At 40.1% G+C, this 14937-nt stretch overlaps 2 protein-coding genes and 1 long non-coding RNA gene across 3 annotated transcripts; 1 reads left to right on the top strand and 2 right to left on the bottom strand.

The window, feature by feature from the left end:
- Positions 1-936: 936 nt before the first annotated feature.
- Positions 937-2257, bottom strand: clec3a (C-type lectin domain family 3, member A). Its single transcript, XM_058089213.1, has 3 exons — positions 2095-2257; positions 1940-2020; positions 937-1873 (listed from the first exon to the last, which is right to left on the bottom strand). Exons 1-3 carry the CDS (start codon positions 2189-2191, stop codon positions 1476-1478), a joined length of 576 nt encoding a protein of 191 aa, XP_057945196.1. The 5' UTR covers positions 2192-2257; the 3' UTR covers positions 937-1475.
- LOC131139524 (uncharacterized) lies at positions 991-2676 on the top strand. Its single transcript, XR_009132255.1, has 3 exons — positions 991-1037; positions 1968-2049; positions 2116-2676. It is a non-coding gene; the product is annotated as an uncharacterized LOC131139524 (long non-coding RNA).
- Positions 2677-2752: 76 nt separating this feature from the next.
- On the bottom strand, positions 2753-14698 carry vat1l (vesicle amine transport 1-like). Its single transcript, XM_058089050.1, has 9 exons — positions 14251-14698; positions 13458-13587; positions 13167-13382; positions 12284-12426; positions 11346-11449; positions 10603-10658; positions 10293-10487; positions 6772-6855; positions 2753-5161 (listed from the first exon to the last, which is right to left on the bottom strand). The coding sequence occupies exons 1-9, from the start codon at positions 14604-14606 to the stop codon at positions 5063-5065; spliced, it is 1383 nt and encodes a 460-aa protein (XP_057945033.1). The 5' UTR covers positions 14607-14698; the 3' UTR covers positions 2753-5062.
- Positions 14699-14937: the final 239 nt, after the last annotated feature.

The raw sequence follows: 14937 nt of genomic DNA on the forward strand, positions 1-14937 counted from the left end.
ACGCATGCACGGGGAGAACATGCAAACTCCACACACTTCTTTTTGTCAGGTGTAGCACTTCACCTTCAATTCACCTCCTGTTTGCTCTTTGGTAAACTCTGTGGGCTGCTGCTTTTTTTTGCTCCGGTTTTGCAATGGTTTAGTGAGTCCTTTTTTTGCCTTCATTTTTGCCCTAGTTTTGCCCTACTTTTTTCTGCAATGTTTCTGCAGGGTTTGTGATTTCTTCATCACATTTGTTGGCAGATGCGCAGCACTATATGACTTAAAGATTCATTCTTTTATGGGACGCTTGAAGTGTATTTTACCAAGTTGTGACATTACAGTACTGCTATAACTACCAGTGGGCCGCACGGTGAATAAGGGGTTTGCGTGCAGGCCACACAGCTAGGAAACCCGTGTTCGATTCCACTATCTGAGGGTGTGTGGGCCACATTTCAAAACCATGCTTGGTTAATTGGTGACTCCAAATTGTCCATAGGTATGAATGTGAGTGTGAATGGTTGTTTGTCTATATGTGCCCTGTGATTGGCTGGCGACCAGTCCAGGGTGTTCCCCGCCTCTCTCTCGCCCGAAGACAGCTGGGATAGGCTCCAGCACGTCCGCGAAACTCGTGAGGATAAGCGGTAGAAAATGAATGAATGTTTTGAATTGCTACCAGTACTGTGCTACTACCTCCTGAACAATAGTGCAATGTATAATAGGGAGCCCTCTGCTGGGTACATGATGTAATGACAGTTTATAAACGACGCCACAAATTAAGCTTAAGGCTTAAGTTTAAACAAATTAATTAATTGCACGTGTGAAAGGCAGATAAACTCAAACACATGTGATATTGGTTTATATTTATTCCCCGTTGAAGGTATTTGTGGGTTTCTTTGGCTGAAGGCAACCAAAAGTAGTTGATCTCAAATAAAACACGACTTCAAACCCGGAAGTTAAAAAAAAGGGACTTCAAACCCGGAAGTTGGATGTTGTAAACTACGGAAGGTAGGTTAGGACATTTTTGTGCAATGGCGATTGATTCACAGATACTACAGGTGAATTTGTATGCATATTTATTGTCCATGCAATACATATTTATTAGACATTTGCAGACCAGTTGGTTGATAAAATGTACTGCAAATTTTTGGTGATGAGCGTTAGCATTGCATAATGCTGCATCAGCTGTTGTGAGGTAAAGTCAGTATTCTGCATACATTGATAAAGTTTAGAAACACAAATAGGCTGAATTAAGGACTGTCATAATTAGAGAAATAATGTTAACAATATCAAAAATGTCACTTATATTGTCATTTTGAGCCCTTTCAAAACAACCTATCTTGAAGTGAATATATTAAGATAAATGTACTAAACTGTGTGTGTTTGCTGGGCATTACTAACATCACAAGTATTAGAATCTGCCTTTTCCATCACATTTTTGTCCCAAGATGCTTTTTCTTTCATCCATGGACCTACACAGGTGCTCAACAAGCTCTTTAGGGAATAATATATTCACAAATGTACTTTTTCAAGCTGCGACACACCTCGTCGTACCACTTGCCCTGTGCAACCACTGAAAGAGCTACACAGCTCTCCCTCTTGGTTCCTGTGGGCTGCTTCTTGGAGCGATCCCAGTTGAGGTAGCCGACGGGCTGGCTGTTGACGTCAACATACTGGCCTTCTTTCACTATGTCGGCCACACCGATCCAGAAGTCCTTGGAGCCTGGAGAACTCCTCTTGGCATAGTCTCGCAGTTCATTATTCTCCATAATATCTCGTGGCGTTGCAAGGGTACCTCCCTGGGCAATGCAGTCTTCATTTGCCTCATGGTAGTGTTTGGGTTCCTCAATTGTAAGATAACACTTCCTGTGAACTTTGATGCCACGGAGGCACACTAAGAACAGATTTAATACGTTTAATACTTTTAATCCAGATCACGTGGAAAGAGAATAGTACCTACCTGTCTGCAAGGCTTGCATCTCTTTCAGTGAATTCACCTCCCGCCACAATTTCTCAAGCTGGCCCTTCACGTCATCATCCTCTGCAAGTCAACACACAAGATAATATTAGGTGAGTCAACATACTGAATGCAACATTATGAATGTGGAAGCTTACCAGTTGCCTTCCTGATACGAGGTGGCCGTGCAGCGCTGGACTGGAGCAGAGAGAAGAAGCACAGGACGAAGAAGACGGGGAGGCCCAGACGTGCCATGCTGGAGAGCAGTGCACACAGTGGTACACTTTGTACTGTCGTGAAAGGAGTCCAAAAGTCTTGAGGACGGCCCAATATATACTAGCCTTCTGTACGCTGCCACTGCATTGGTCCACAAAATGTTTTTTTTTTTTCATACGGAGATATTAGGGTGGAGTGACAAATAATGCCTTCCTTGTGTCTGGATTTTTTGAGAAATATTGACTTGGGCCACGGTGCACTGAGCAGTGTGTCCTTTCAAAAACCACAAGTTCATTGACTGTTAGAGTCCCCTCAGCAACATGGATGTGCCTAAAATATTACAGTATACATGTTTGTCAAAAAGTGTTCTCATGCAGGTTAAAATATGTTTGCCTGTTGCTGTATTTATTGCACTTTTTGACTGGCAGTGTATTTCAAAGGTTTCCATTTAACAATATGTTTATTATTGTGTGTGTAGGTTGCATTGGTTAAAATGTACTGCTGACTTGTATTCATTCACAATATTTTATAATAAAAATGACAAATCCCTCATTGCTTTGCTGATCGATTTATTCATGTAAGCAAAGTGGACAATGAGAGGCAAAAATAGTGGCCACGGATGTATCCAAAAAACAAACAAAACAAATGAATTTTGTTATCCTCTTTTTCAACACAATATGAGTAACACATCAGCACAAAATTGGGATGCTCCGATCGATCAGCCTACATTCATTAATTACTAATTTTATTCGTAATTACTTATTTTATGTCCAGATTTCCCTACTTTATATGGCTCCCCTGGCCAACAGCACTCATCATAAATAAATAGAAAAATGTATCATCAATCCATGTGATCGGTATTGATAAGAATCAGCATCATAAAACTCTAATCGGAGCATCCCTAGTACACACACATAAACATGCACTTTTTCCTACTCTGACAAACATACATAAAGTATTTCTATTCAATACTGATATGCATTTGAAGTGTCTACCTAATATATTGTTCAATGTTGATAATAATCAATATTCCTTTCCGTGTTAGCTGATTTTAATGACAGAAAATATGTCTTACGATAGTTATGTCAAATTACAACAATGACATACCTGATCTGAATAAGACACCAGGGTGTAGTATAGACAGTCCAGCATTTCTTTTTGACATCTAAGTGCACGGATGTTCATTCTGAAAATAGTCAATCTCTAAGGTCACGCTTGTTTTCAGGCACCAGCAAGTAAATAGAGTAACTTTGTTCAGACAGGTCATAAAAAGTCTTCCCAATTGGCAGTCTGACAGATGAAATCATCCTACTCCTCTTGACACATTCTGATTTGTTCACATTTCTCGTGTTTGTGTTGAAATAGATAAGAGATGTTACCGTTTCAAATTCTAATTAAGTTGTGCTTGTGCAGGGCTTCCAAACCTTTTTCACCGAACGCCACATATTAAAAAACGAAAAGATGTAAAGGTCACTTTGATATTTTGTAAGCCAGCACATGCAGATATGCTAAGAATGTATATATATTTTAAGAAAAAACTGCATTTCAGCTTTGTGATAGCCTATAGGTGAAAAAGCATCTGAACTTCTCTTGCTGTTTCCCCCCCTGCTGTAATCTCGGTCAATTTTTAATTGGGATTAAAATATATATACGTACATATGTACGTATGTATATATATATATATATAGCTATATATATACCTAACTTTATCCCCAACTTAATATTGCAAATTAAACCTTTTTCTCTTGTTTGTTTCTCATAATATTACAACTTTAATATTTAAACTCAGTGCTACAAAAATGCAGAATATTACAAGTTTATACTTGTAAAATGTTCTTCTTTCCTCTACAGAATATGACTTTATTCCCATAAAAATACAGCTGTTTTTTCCATTTTTGTTGTTGTTGGGGTTTTTTTTGTTTTCCAACGATTTCAACTTTCTTGTAAATTTTCTGCAAACCACCCCTGTGCTCATGCCATCGTGACAAAGAAACATTGATGTATTTGTATACTGTACATATAACACATTTTGGTAAGAGTTGTTTATTTTAATTTATTTTCTTCATATTTTATGAAGAAATATCTCTTTTTTTTGCTTTGTTCATTGTTCCACCACCCATTAATAAACTGATAATCTATCCATTTTCTATTCTGCTTGACCTCACCAGGGTTGCGGAGGTATGCTGGAGCCTATCCCAGTTGACTTTGTGTGAGAGGCGGGGTACACCCTGGACTAGTCGCCAGCCAATCGCAGGAAACTGATCAAATCTATTTATTTATCTGTATTGGACAGATCGAGCTTTAATCTGAAAGCAGCAAAGTGTAACAAAATGGAGAGCAGTGAAGCCTACCAGTGTATTCACAAGTCAAATGCCCTCATATGCAGGTCTGCACTCATATTATAAAGTCCCCCCTTGCCTCTCATGACCGCCATGACAGTTCACCGAGAAAACGTTCAAGTATCAAGCACTTAAAGGCACAAGGTGTCGCGTAATATACCCGGATTGGCAGCTAAGGTTGCTTATAATTTACAAGCATTATGCATTTACTGAGACAGGGAATGTGTCATATCTCATCGGTCATCATTAAGGACAGGGAGAATTTAACATTTTTGTTATGAAATTGAGCTTTTATGATTAGAGCAGCCTAGTGGGCCTAGTTAAATATGAAGTCACTATGAATTGAGGTAATAATTGATGTAGCTCAGTTTCAAATGATTGTGAAACAAAAACATGATATGTAACAATACAGTTCTCATAGTTGATGCTGCATTTTTATGCATAAAATCCAAAATGTGCAAGTAACAACAAACAACATGAATACATACAAAAGTACATGACATGCACACAGACTGCACTACTCTGTCACCGTGATGCTACAAGGTGAACCTCGCAGCTTGCCAGGTTTGGCCTAATGGATAAAAGGCATGCGCTCTTTGCTGTCATTGTCTCCCTCAGGCTCCTCTTCCTCCTCCCCCGCTTCACTGGTCTCAGTACTGTCACTGGCCATCTGATGGAAAAAGGGATTACTGGTCCATCAGTGACTCTACATTGAAATGCCGAAGTACTCACTCAACTCAACAATGCAGTGAACCACAATGTGATCTGGAACAGATACACAATCTCGGCCTAAAATGAGCACAATACACACACTGCAAGAAATATCTACAATTTGTTTATCACGGTTAATTGGTTGCACACCCAACTGTGATAAAATGTCAATGAAGTAGGACTCCTTATCTATAAATGGGATATTTTGGTAATTAGAGCATAGAAAACCTGTTTACGACCTTCTAAATATGGTTTTTAATACTGTTCAAGTCCTCTAAACATTAAATAACACCCCTATAGTCACCTTTCCAATCATATTACCCAACATAGTGGATAACAGAAGATTCATTTTCTATACAGCTTATCCTCACAAGGGTCACGGGTATGCTGGAGCCTATCCCAGCTGTCTTTGCGCGAGAGGCGGTGTACACCCTGGACTGGTCGCCAGCCAATCACAGGGCACATATAGACAAACAACCATTCACACTCACATTCATACCTATGGACAATTTGGAGTCACCAATTAACTTAGCATGTTTTTGGAATGTGGGAGGAAACCGGAGTATCCGGAGAAACTCCTCTCAGAGAGCGGGGAATCAAATCCGGGTCTCCTAGCTGTGTGGCTGTGCTTGGCCACCGTGCGCCCCAAGTTAAGGCATATTAGAAATAAGACATAACGTAGACTCACATGTTAGTATTTGGAATGTTCTTTGTTGTTTTTTTGTGGACAGCGTACTTCATGCGGTGGCTATTGTCTCATCAATGTAATGTAATGGTTGCTGAATGGCACCACGGCCTTTTTATTTGAACTCGACACAGGGGACTATGCCTGACCGGCAGATGCTCAAGGCACAGCATGAACACTTCCCATTCTACAGACTTATTTCCTAAAAGCTAGCACAAACACAGCATGAAGAACATCAGCAGCTCGGAACCACACAATACACTCATCGCCACAATAACATTAAAAACCAGTGTAGAACACTACATACAGTATGATGTCTTTAAATTGACTTTGGGTGACAGGAACTGGTCGCCAGAATATTAGAGGGCACATATTAACAAACAACCATTCACACTTACGGACAACTTAAAGACTACAATTAGCCTAATATGCGTATTTTTGTAATGTGGCGGGAGAAAACATGTAATGTGGGGGGGGGGGGGGGGGGGGCAAGCAAACTCCGAACAAAGATGTCCAAACGGCCATTCAAACTCTCAATCTCCTGACTGTGAGGAACATGCTAACCACTAACCCACCGTTCTGTCATTCATTGTAAAACAAACAAGTATGTTAAAACATAAAAAACACATATTGTTCAAATCAATAGTCCATTAGCTTTGTAATGAGCAGACCTACTCTACAATAATTCAAGTTTAGAACAACACATCAATTTTAAATGATTTCAGGAGGACCTCACAAAATGAAGATCACTCATAATATACGTATGTAAAATATTAAATATTTTACATACATTTTATTTATCAGTGTTTATAGAAATATTTAATGTTGTATTGTGCTGTACTTATGTGTACAAGTATTTTTTCAATTATAGCAATAGTTGTTACCAAGGGAGTAGGCGACTTCTCCATATCCAGAATGAGTTTTCCAATATTTCCTCTGTCATGAATTCGCTGCATGGCCTCTTTAACCTGACAATAACAACAACAACAACATAAAAAACAATTAACTCCTTTTTTTAAAGATAAACTGTGTGGCAAAAAATGCCATTGACTTTAGTTATAGGCATGGACTGTGTTGTAGTGTGGAAATTGCATTTGTTCAAAAGCTCAGGAAAACAAACAATCTGTATGGTAAGTGCTGATGGGTAACAAAACGCGTCTGTGTTATACTATGTTATAATAATGTCACTCTTTTGGTCATTACGCATATTCTATGTGTTCCCCTGATCGAAATCCAAAGTGGATGCTCTGCAGGAAGCCATCTTCACCACCTAGAGCAAATCACCAATTGTGATGCACCACTAAAGTAGGTGATCCTGATTGCCATGGCAACGACAATAACCCAAAACTCCTTATGACAAGACTATGTATGATTACAATAATTTTGAAATTGCGGAGGTACAATTATGACAACTGTTGCTTATGATGTTAAATAATGTTTGTTGGTGACTTCAAAGAGGAAAGAAGGTCATGCAAAATAAGTCTTTTATCTCATTAGAGAAACATTACTGAATGTCCCTCTTTGTCTGGAAGCCATTGTGTCACACACAATCATTGGTTGAACATAACACAGGCCAGAAGTGAAAATAGGTCAGAAACATTGTCTCATGCTTTGCTGCATAATTGAACATTTACAGAAAAGAAACACTAATTAAAACGGCGAGCAGCGTTGACCGGGCCCTCACACCCTCGCTCGCGCTACTTGGGAGTTCATGCAAGTTGGCAGGCACGCAGAGACAGGAGTCGACGCCACTATCCTGAGTTGGAAAGAAATCGGGAAATCTCTGGCAGTATTTTGACAGGCATAATATTTATCCAGGGGGGGGGGGGGGGGGGTCATCTGTGTCGATATTTACACACAATCACAGACTGGAGGGTGACCTCATCCACCATAAAAAGTTTCACAACGGTCTAAATATGTGGAAAAAAGTTATGACTGTTGATTTTTATTTGGTCGGAGTGCCTTTAACTATCCATCCCTCTATCTGTTTTCTATGCCGCTTATCCTCACGACGGTCGGGGGTATGCTGGAGCCTATCCCAGCTCTCTTTGGACAAGAGGCAGGGTACACCCTGGACTGGTCACCAGCCAATCACAGGGCACATATAGACAAACAACCATTCACACTCACATTCATACCTATGGACAATTTGGAGTCACCAATTAACCTAGCATGTTTTTGGAATGTGGGAGGAAACCGGAGTACCCGGAGAAAACCCACACATGCAAACTCCACACAGAGATGGCCGAGCAGAGATTCAAACCCAAGTCAACATGCTAACCACTCGACTGCGGTGAGGCTGCCTAGAGCTATAATTCATCAAAATACAATTCCTGGTTTCTCCCCAAAAATCACTGCCGGAAACCAAAATGGCCGATTTCATGTTTGTTTTTGAATATGGATTCTTGAGACTTTTTTGCACGTCTTGTCATGAATTTTGGGAGTGTTCGATACCCATGAAATATATATATATATTTTTTTGCCAGACCAAATGCAAATTGAATGAATTTTCATGCACATTAAGGCCGTGGAAAAATAATAAACATGGTGTCAAAAGGGCCTTCACACGGCGATTGCTAGGTGCTTGGGCCTTAATAGACATTACATTACCATTTTCAAAATTGCAAACTTCTCAGTGTAAACATGTAAGAGAGCACCTAAACTAAAGCATATAAGTTACTTGGCTTCGGGTGCCATGCATTCATGCCAATTATTTCATAAAGACAAGATGCATCAATGCCTGTTCTGAACAAACTGTCTTTTCGGACATGTTGAATCGAAATGAACTTGCTCCTAAAGTGACTTGGAATGAGGAGTAGTCTACGCCGCTGTCAATCAACTTGCAGTGACGTGACTGATGTGTGGTCCATTGGCTTTTGTGTAGGAGTGAGCTAATCGTGCAGCAGAAAGACACACAACCTACCCACCATCTGTGGGAGAATGTCCACAGATGACAGTTTCCAACACAAATAAGGAATTGCATCTGATTATTTGCTATCGAAGACAAGTATATTACTTTTATAAAACTGTAGATATTGTTTTTTGTGTTTGGATGTACAGTAGCTGACTTTTGTGCAGCTGGCAGGGGATCAATTGCCACTAGTGACCAGTCTCGGAACCCTGAACAGGGTTTGTGGTACAGAAGAAAAATGCATAGATTGTATCTTTTTTCACATTTGAATGTCTGATCATCAGCCAACCAATATTATTATTTATTATTATACCAATACCACCCTCGGGCATCTCTGTGTGGAGTTTGCATGTTCTCCCCGTGCATGCGTGGGGTTTCTACAGGTACTCCGGTTTCCTCCCACATTCCAAAAACATGCTAGGTTAATTGGCGACTCCAAATTGTCCATAGGTATGAATGTGAGTGTGAATGGTTGTTTGTCTATATGTGCCCTGTGATTGGCTGGCGACCAGTCCAGGGTGTACCCCGCCTCTCGCCCAAAGACAGCTGGGATAGGCTCCAGCACCCCCTTGTGAGGAAAAAGCGGTGGAAAATGAATGAATGAATGAATGAATGATAGCAATAAATAATTTATCGGTCAATATTGTGTTTTCTGCTGACAATGTTATTGGCGGGCAGGTGATGATGTGATCGCACATATGTCTGCAATGTGGAATTATTATTACTGTGATATGAAGTGTCTAAGTCAGGGGTCTCAAACACGCGGCCCGCAGGACACTAGTTTGAAGCCCCCGCCTTGATATGAAAGTTTAATGTTAGTGCGGCCCGCGCAAGTTTGATATGGATGCTGTATGGTATCATGTACCCAGAAAAAATTATTATGTTTGATTAATGTTCATGTTAAAGGTTAAATAACTGTTAATAGTTATCCTCCCTATCCGTGTGGAAGTGGTACGTTTTTGGCTTTTTAAGTTTACAGGAAATAACTTGGAGGCTACCGTTTAGGTCGCTAGCTCTCTAGTTTGTGAGTTAGCATGTGTCTCAAGACCCTGCAGTTGCGCAATATGTTGTAAATAAAAAGAGTATAAATGTGACTATAGTCGTGTTTTGTCATGTCTACAGGGCTCTAATAATGCTTTGTTAATTTTAATCTGAAAAAAATAATTTGTCTACTCACCAACTATATGTGGTTTCTTAATTTTTAATTATTTGCCGTTTTATTATTATTATATTTATTTATTACTGATTGATTGATTTTCTTTATTCTTGATCTTATTTTGTGTAGAAAAATAAAAATGAAGATATTTGAGAAGAGAGGAATGTTTTATCAGAGCTTTTCTTGTAGAAAATCGGAACCAAAGCAAAGTTTAATCATTTTTCTGTTTTTAATAAATGCGTTTTTTTTGGGGGGGGGGACCTGATGCGGCCCAGCCTCGCCCAGTGGCCCAGTTTGATCGTGTGAGATCTCATGACACTACTAATGATGATTCTTACCTCCTCCAAAGCCCACAGAGAGTCCACCACTGGCTTTATCTTTTTTTGGTTGTAGAGACACAAAAGTTTGTCCATCACTGATTTCACCAGAGATGGTCTTCCCTGCTTGAAGAGGAGGTTGAGGAGCGAGAATCCTGCCATGACTTTGTTTTCCTCGTACAGTTTAATAGGGTTCACCTTCTCCACCTGCCACCACTTGGAAGACATGGCAAACAACATGTTTCAGGGAGAGTAATTTTTCATTTGCATAAAATGTCGATGACGTAGAATAACAGGCAAATGAGGATGACACACGGCGCCGCTAACTCACAGATTTTGCAAAGCTGAAGAAACTCTTTGTCTCCCCAGTTACCATGTTTGACGCGCCTGAAAAAACAGAAATAAAAGGATTGCTGTGTGCTACGCAACAAGGCTGGACAGTGGTGAGTGGACAAGAATAAATTGGCACCTTTCGACCTCATCATCCATACAAGCATGCTTCTGCACATATAACTAGCACTAATCATTAATTGGCCTGTAATTGTGTTGCTTGAATCATGAGGGTCGACAAGGATGTCAGTGAGGCTAAGCTGTGATGGAGAATATATCTTATGTTATTAAGGATATATTTTTATTACTGTTATCTAAGTAGCTAGGAGACCCGGGTTCAATTCCACCCTCGGCTATCTCTGTGTGGAGTTTGCATGTTCTCCCGTTGCATGCGTGGGTTTTCTCCGGGTACTCCGGTTTCCTCCCACATTCCAATAACATGCTAGGTTAAATGGCAACTCAAAATTGTATGTTCAAATAGGTATGAATGTGAGTGTGAATGGTTGTTTGTATATATGTGCCCTGTGATTGGCTGGTGACCAGTCCAGGGTGTACCCCGCCTCTCGCCCGAAGACAGCTGGGATAGGCTCCAGCACCTGCCGCGACCCTCGTGAGAATAAGCGGTAGAAAATGAATGAATGAATGTTATCTAAGTCACAACATGTGTAACAACATGTGCTAAATGAACTTGTGACATGTTCTAAGTATCATCCAACTTATACACAAATATTGTATACTTCCTACCATAGAGGATGTACGTTCCCAAAGGCTTCAGCAGACTGAGACCTTTCCCTGTGTTTTCCCCACACAGACAGTCCAACACTATGTCTACTCCCTCTGGAGATATCCTAAACAAAGTACAAGTCCATTAAGGGGATAAATGAAATCACATACCCATCATACCCATATGGAATGCTATCCCATAGCAGTGTGTGACCAGGCTGTTGTGACAGTATATGGTTCTTCAATATGCTGCATAAAATTTCAAAACCAATGTAAATTGGCATAACAAAGATACACAATCAACTGTGCTGCAAATTCCACAATTTCATGTTAAAATGGAAAATAAGAGACTATTTCTCACAGTATATTTCTCATTAAGACTCATTGTTACAACAGGGAAATAAGAGTTTTTAACTATGAATTACTCCAAACTAGCTAGTACACAACCCACACTGCATACTGCATTACAAATATTAATTCCATGACTATCACTGCCACAAGTGATACAGAATCCATAATGAGACTGATTAAGAGCAGACATGCATTTCAGGGACCTCAATTCCCAAGCTTTTTGCTCTGGTGGTCTTGTGATTCCCTTTTGCAAAAAAAAAAAAAAGAAAAATCTCATTTGATTGTACTTCACTCTTGATCCCGAGTGGAATGTGTGGTGTAGAGGCATGAAAGGCATATTAATCCACTACCACTCTTGATATGTAAGCAGTAGGTCACTGAAATGTGAAGATTGTAGTAACACTACTCAGCCCCAAAATTGGCTCAATTGCTGACCGTCACTGTGCTGCTGAGATTAGACCTGCGTTGCCATGGAGATCATCACGACAAACGACTCAACAGGTGAACCTGGCTCAGTAAAGTCACCACAGCCTGCCACTTCCTGACAATGGAATCTCATTCCAAAAATACATGACGTAAAAATGCACAACAGCAATGATGATACTTACTTTTTGACTTCTTGTATGTAATCAGCATTTCTGTCAAAAAGATGAGTCACAGAGTCCCTGATGGCGGCGTGTTTGAAACTTGAAGCGACCCCAAAGACAGTGACGTTAGGTAGAGTGGAGCACAGCTGAGTCACAGCTTGTCCCTGAAGGTGACAATGACAAATGGAACTGTTAATCAGCAGTAGTCTAAATATTCAATATCATTTCTGATGACGTGAAACTTTTATTTGTTAAACAAAACAGGATGTCAACACAAAACTGTTCTCAAACTCGATTTAAATTTGCTGAGATCGAATAAAAATGTACACCATAATTTTACCTCGGTTTGCATATGCTTCCCAGTTAGCTTACAATACAGCATGCGTCTTGTCGAAACAGAAACTGGAAGGTCGTTGTGTTGCCCTGATGATGTCATCAATGGTTGACTTTCAAAAATGTTAACACAAAACAAGTTTTTATAGTTTTACATGCATAAAACAATTAGAAATTGAGATGATAAACACTATTGAATTTTTATAAATAACATGTCAAAACAAGAAGGTGGTTTATCTCGCTGCCACGATGTGTCTAAGGCAACGGTCAAGTCAAGAATTACATCTTAACCTTAAACATTCATCATTTTTATGTATTTAAATGCATTTCGAATTCTTTTCTGCGTGTAAAATGATTATGCAAAACTATAAAAATTTGTTTTGTGTTAACATTTTTAGCTTTTCATGTTTTGGTTAGCAGCCATTTCAGTTCAGCAATGATGCTAACCAAGGTTCCACTGCATGTGACATATAGCATTATTACAGACAAGTGCAGAGTTGTGTACCTAAAGAGAACAAAACAATGTTATGTCGCTGAGCTTTAAAAAAAGAAAATTTAAAAAAAGACTTACAACAGAACCTCCAGCCGAATGCACGAGCACTGACATTCCCTCACGGAGGTTGGCCACCTCAAAGAGCATCATGTAGGCAGCGACGAAGTTCAGAGCGAATGCTGCAGCCTCCGCAAAAGTCATTTCATCTGGCAATTTGTACACAAACTCCTCTGGTGTGCAGACAACTTCTGCCCAGGCATTGTAGTTGACAAATGCCATGACTCTATCACCAATCTGAAATATGGATAACAAACAAGCGGGGCTTAGTTTTTACATATTAAAGCAGGTGGATGCTTTCATTTGACCAACCTCAAATTTCTTTGTAGTTTCACCCACGGACTCCACAATTCCACAGCATTCAAAGCCAGGAATAAGAGGGGGTTTAGGAGGACAGTCAATAGTTCCCTGACGTACCATCAAATCCAGGAAATTTAAACCACTGCAAGACAATAAATGAGACTACAAAGTGATATATAGACTGACACCATCCCTAATTTAAGGCTTTTCAAATATCACTGTCACTGTTAGAGACATATTTCCTTTTAGATGCATTATAGAGGATAGATTCAGTATGATGTACACTAGATCTAGACCATTAGTTACATTAGCTGCATTGGATCTCATTAGATATTGCAGATGGACGATGTTGTGACCAATACCGCCTATATTCATCTTGTGAGGGAAAGTGTAAGTCATCCTGGAGCTATATACAGTATATTTCTTTACCTTGACCATGTTTATGCAATTTTTATGTGCAATGAGTCACAGGCTCTGAATGCAAGGCCACATTCAACAGTCAAGTCTCTCTGCATACAAACATAAAATAAAACAAATGTATTTTCATAAACTTTCAACACCAATCGGTATAAAAAGATGCCAGTTTAAATGAAACAAAAGGGCAGAATGTGCTTAAAACTGCATCAAAAACAGGTTGCTCATTATTTACAATGTAAGGAAGCCCACCTCCTCATTGGAGAGAAAAAAAAGACCTGTGGCTTCCAGGCTGTATTTCTCTCCATGTCCATGTGATGTGTGTCAACTGCAGCCGTCTAAACGGTTCCATGAGCAACATAATGAAATGACATGAAATGTTCATATTTACCATGCTTTAACGCGGATCTTGACTTCACCGCGCTGTGGCTCCGGCATTGGCTTCTTTGTCACACGGAGTTTGTTGAGCCCCCCAAAGCCTGACAACACAACCGCCCGCATCTCTTTAACATTCCCGGAAGATTCTACGCCTCCCAGCTTCTTCGCAACGTCTCTGTCTATCATGCACTCGGTTTCCTCCGTCATATCTGCTCCTTCTTGTGCCATGTCGGAACCCGGCTGGTTCTTGGTGTTGGGTGGTTTTTTGCGTGTCCGCGCCTCTTCGAGGCTCACTGATGTGCGCTGCAGCTTGCAACAGTGGCGCTGTATGCTGAACCGCCGCCTTAGCTCACCGTCTGATGTCGGCATCCACGCAAACCCCAAATAATCACATCATTATTGTCATTTCAGCTAATTGAACATTTTCCATTTTCATGAACTTGTCGTAATTGCTGCATGTGTTCACAATATCTATATAGGATTTAGTGGAAAGTGCGCCATCTGCTGGTGAAATGCATACATTTGCATTAGACTTTAATGAAACTCATTCATCACCAGTGCAGATTGAGCCATTCAACAAGTGTGGTGCCTTCAGGGACACGTGGAAATGAGGAACGCGACCCTCATCTTTCATCATCACTGACAGCGACACGTACAATCACATTCACACCCCTTAATATATACAGGTACGTGTCTATAA

This window comes from Doryrhamphus excisus, chromosome 12, assembly GCF_030265055.1.
Source record: "Doryrhamphus excisus isolate RoL2022-K1 chromosome 12, RoL_Dexc_1.0, whole genome shotgun sequence".
Taxonomy (NCBI): Eukaryota; Metazoa; Chordata; class Actinopteri; order Syngnathiformes; family Syngnathidae; genus Doryrhamphus; species Doryrhamphus excisus.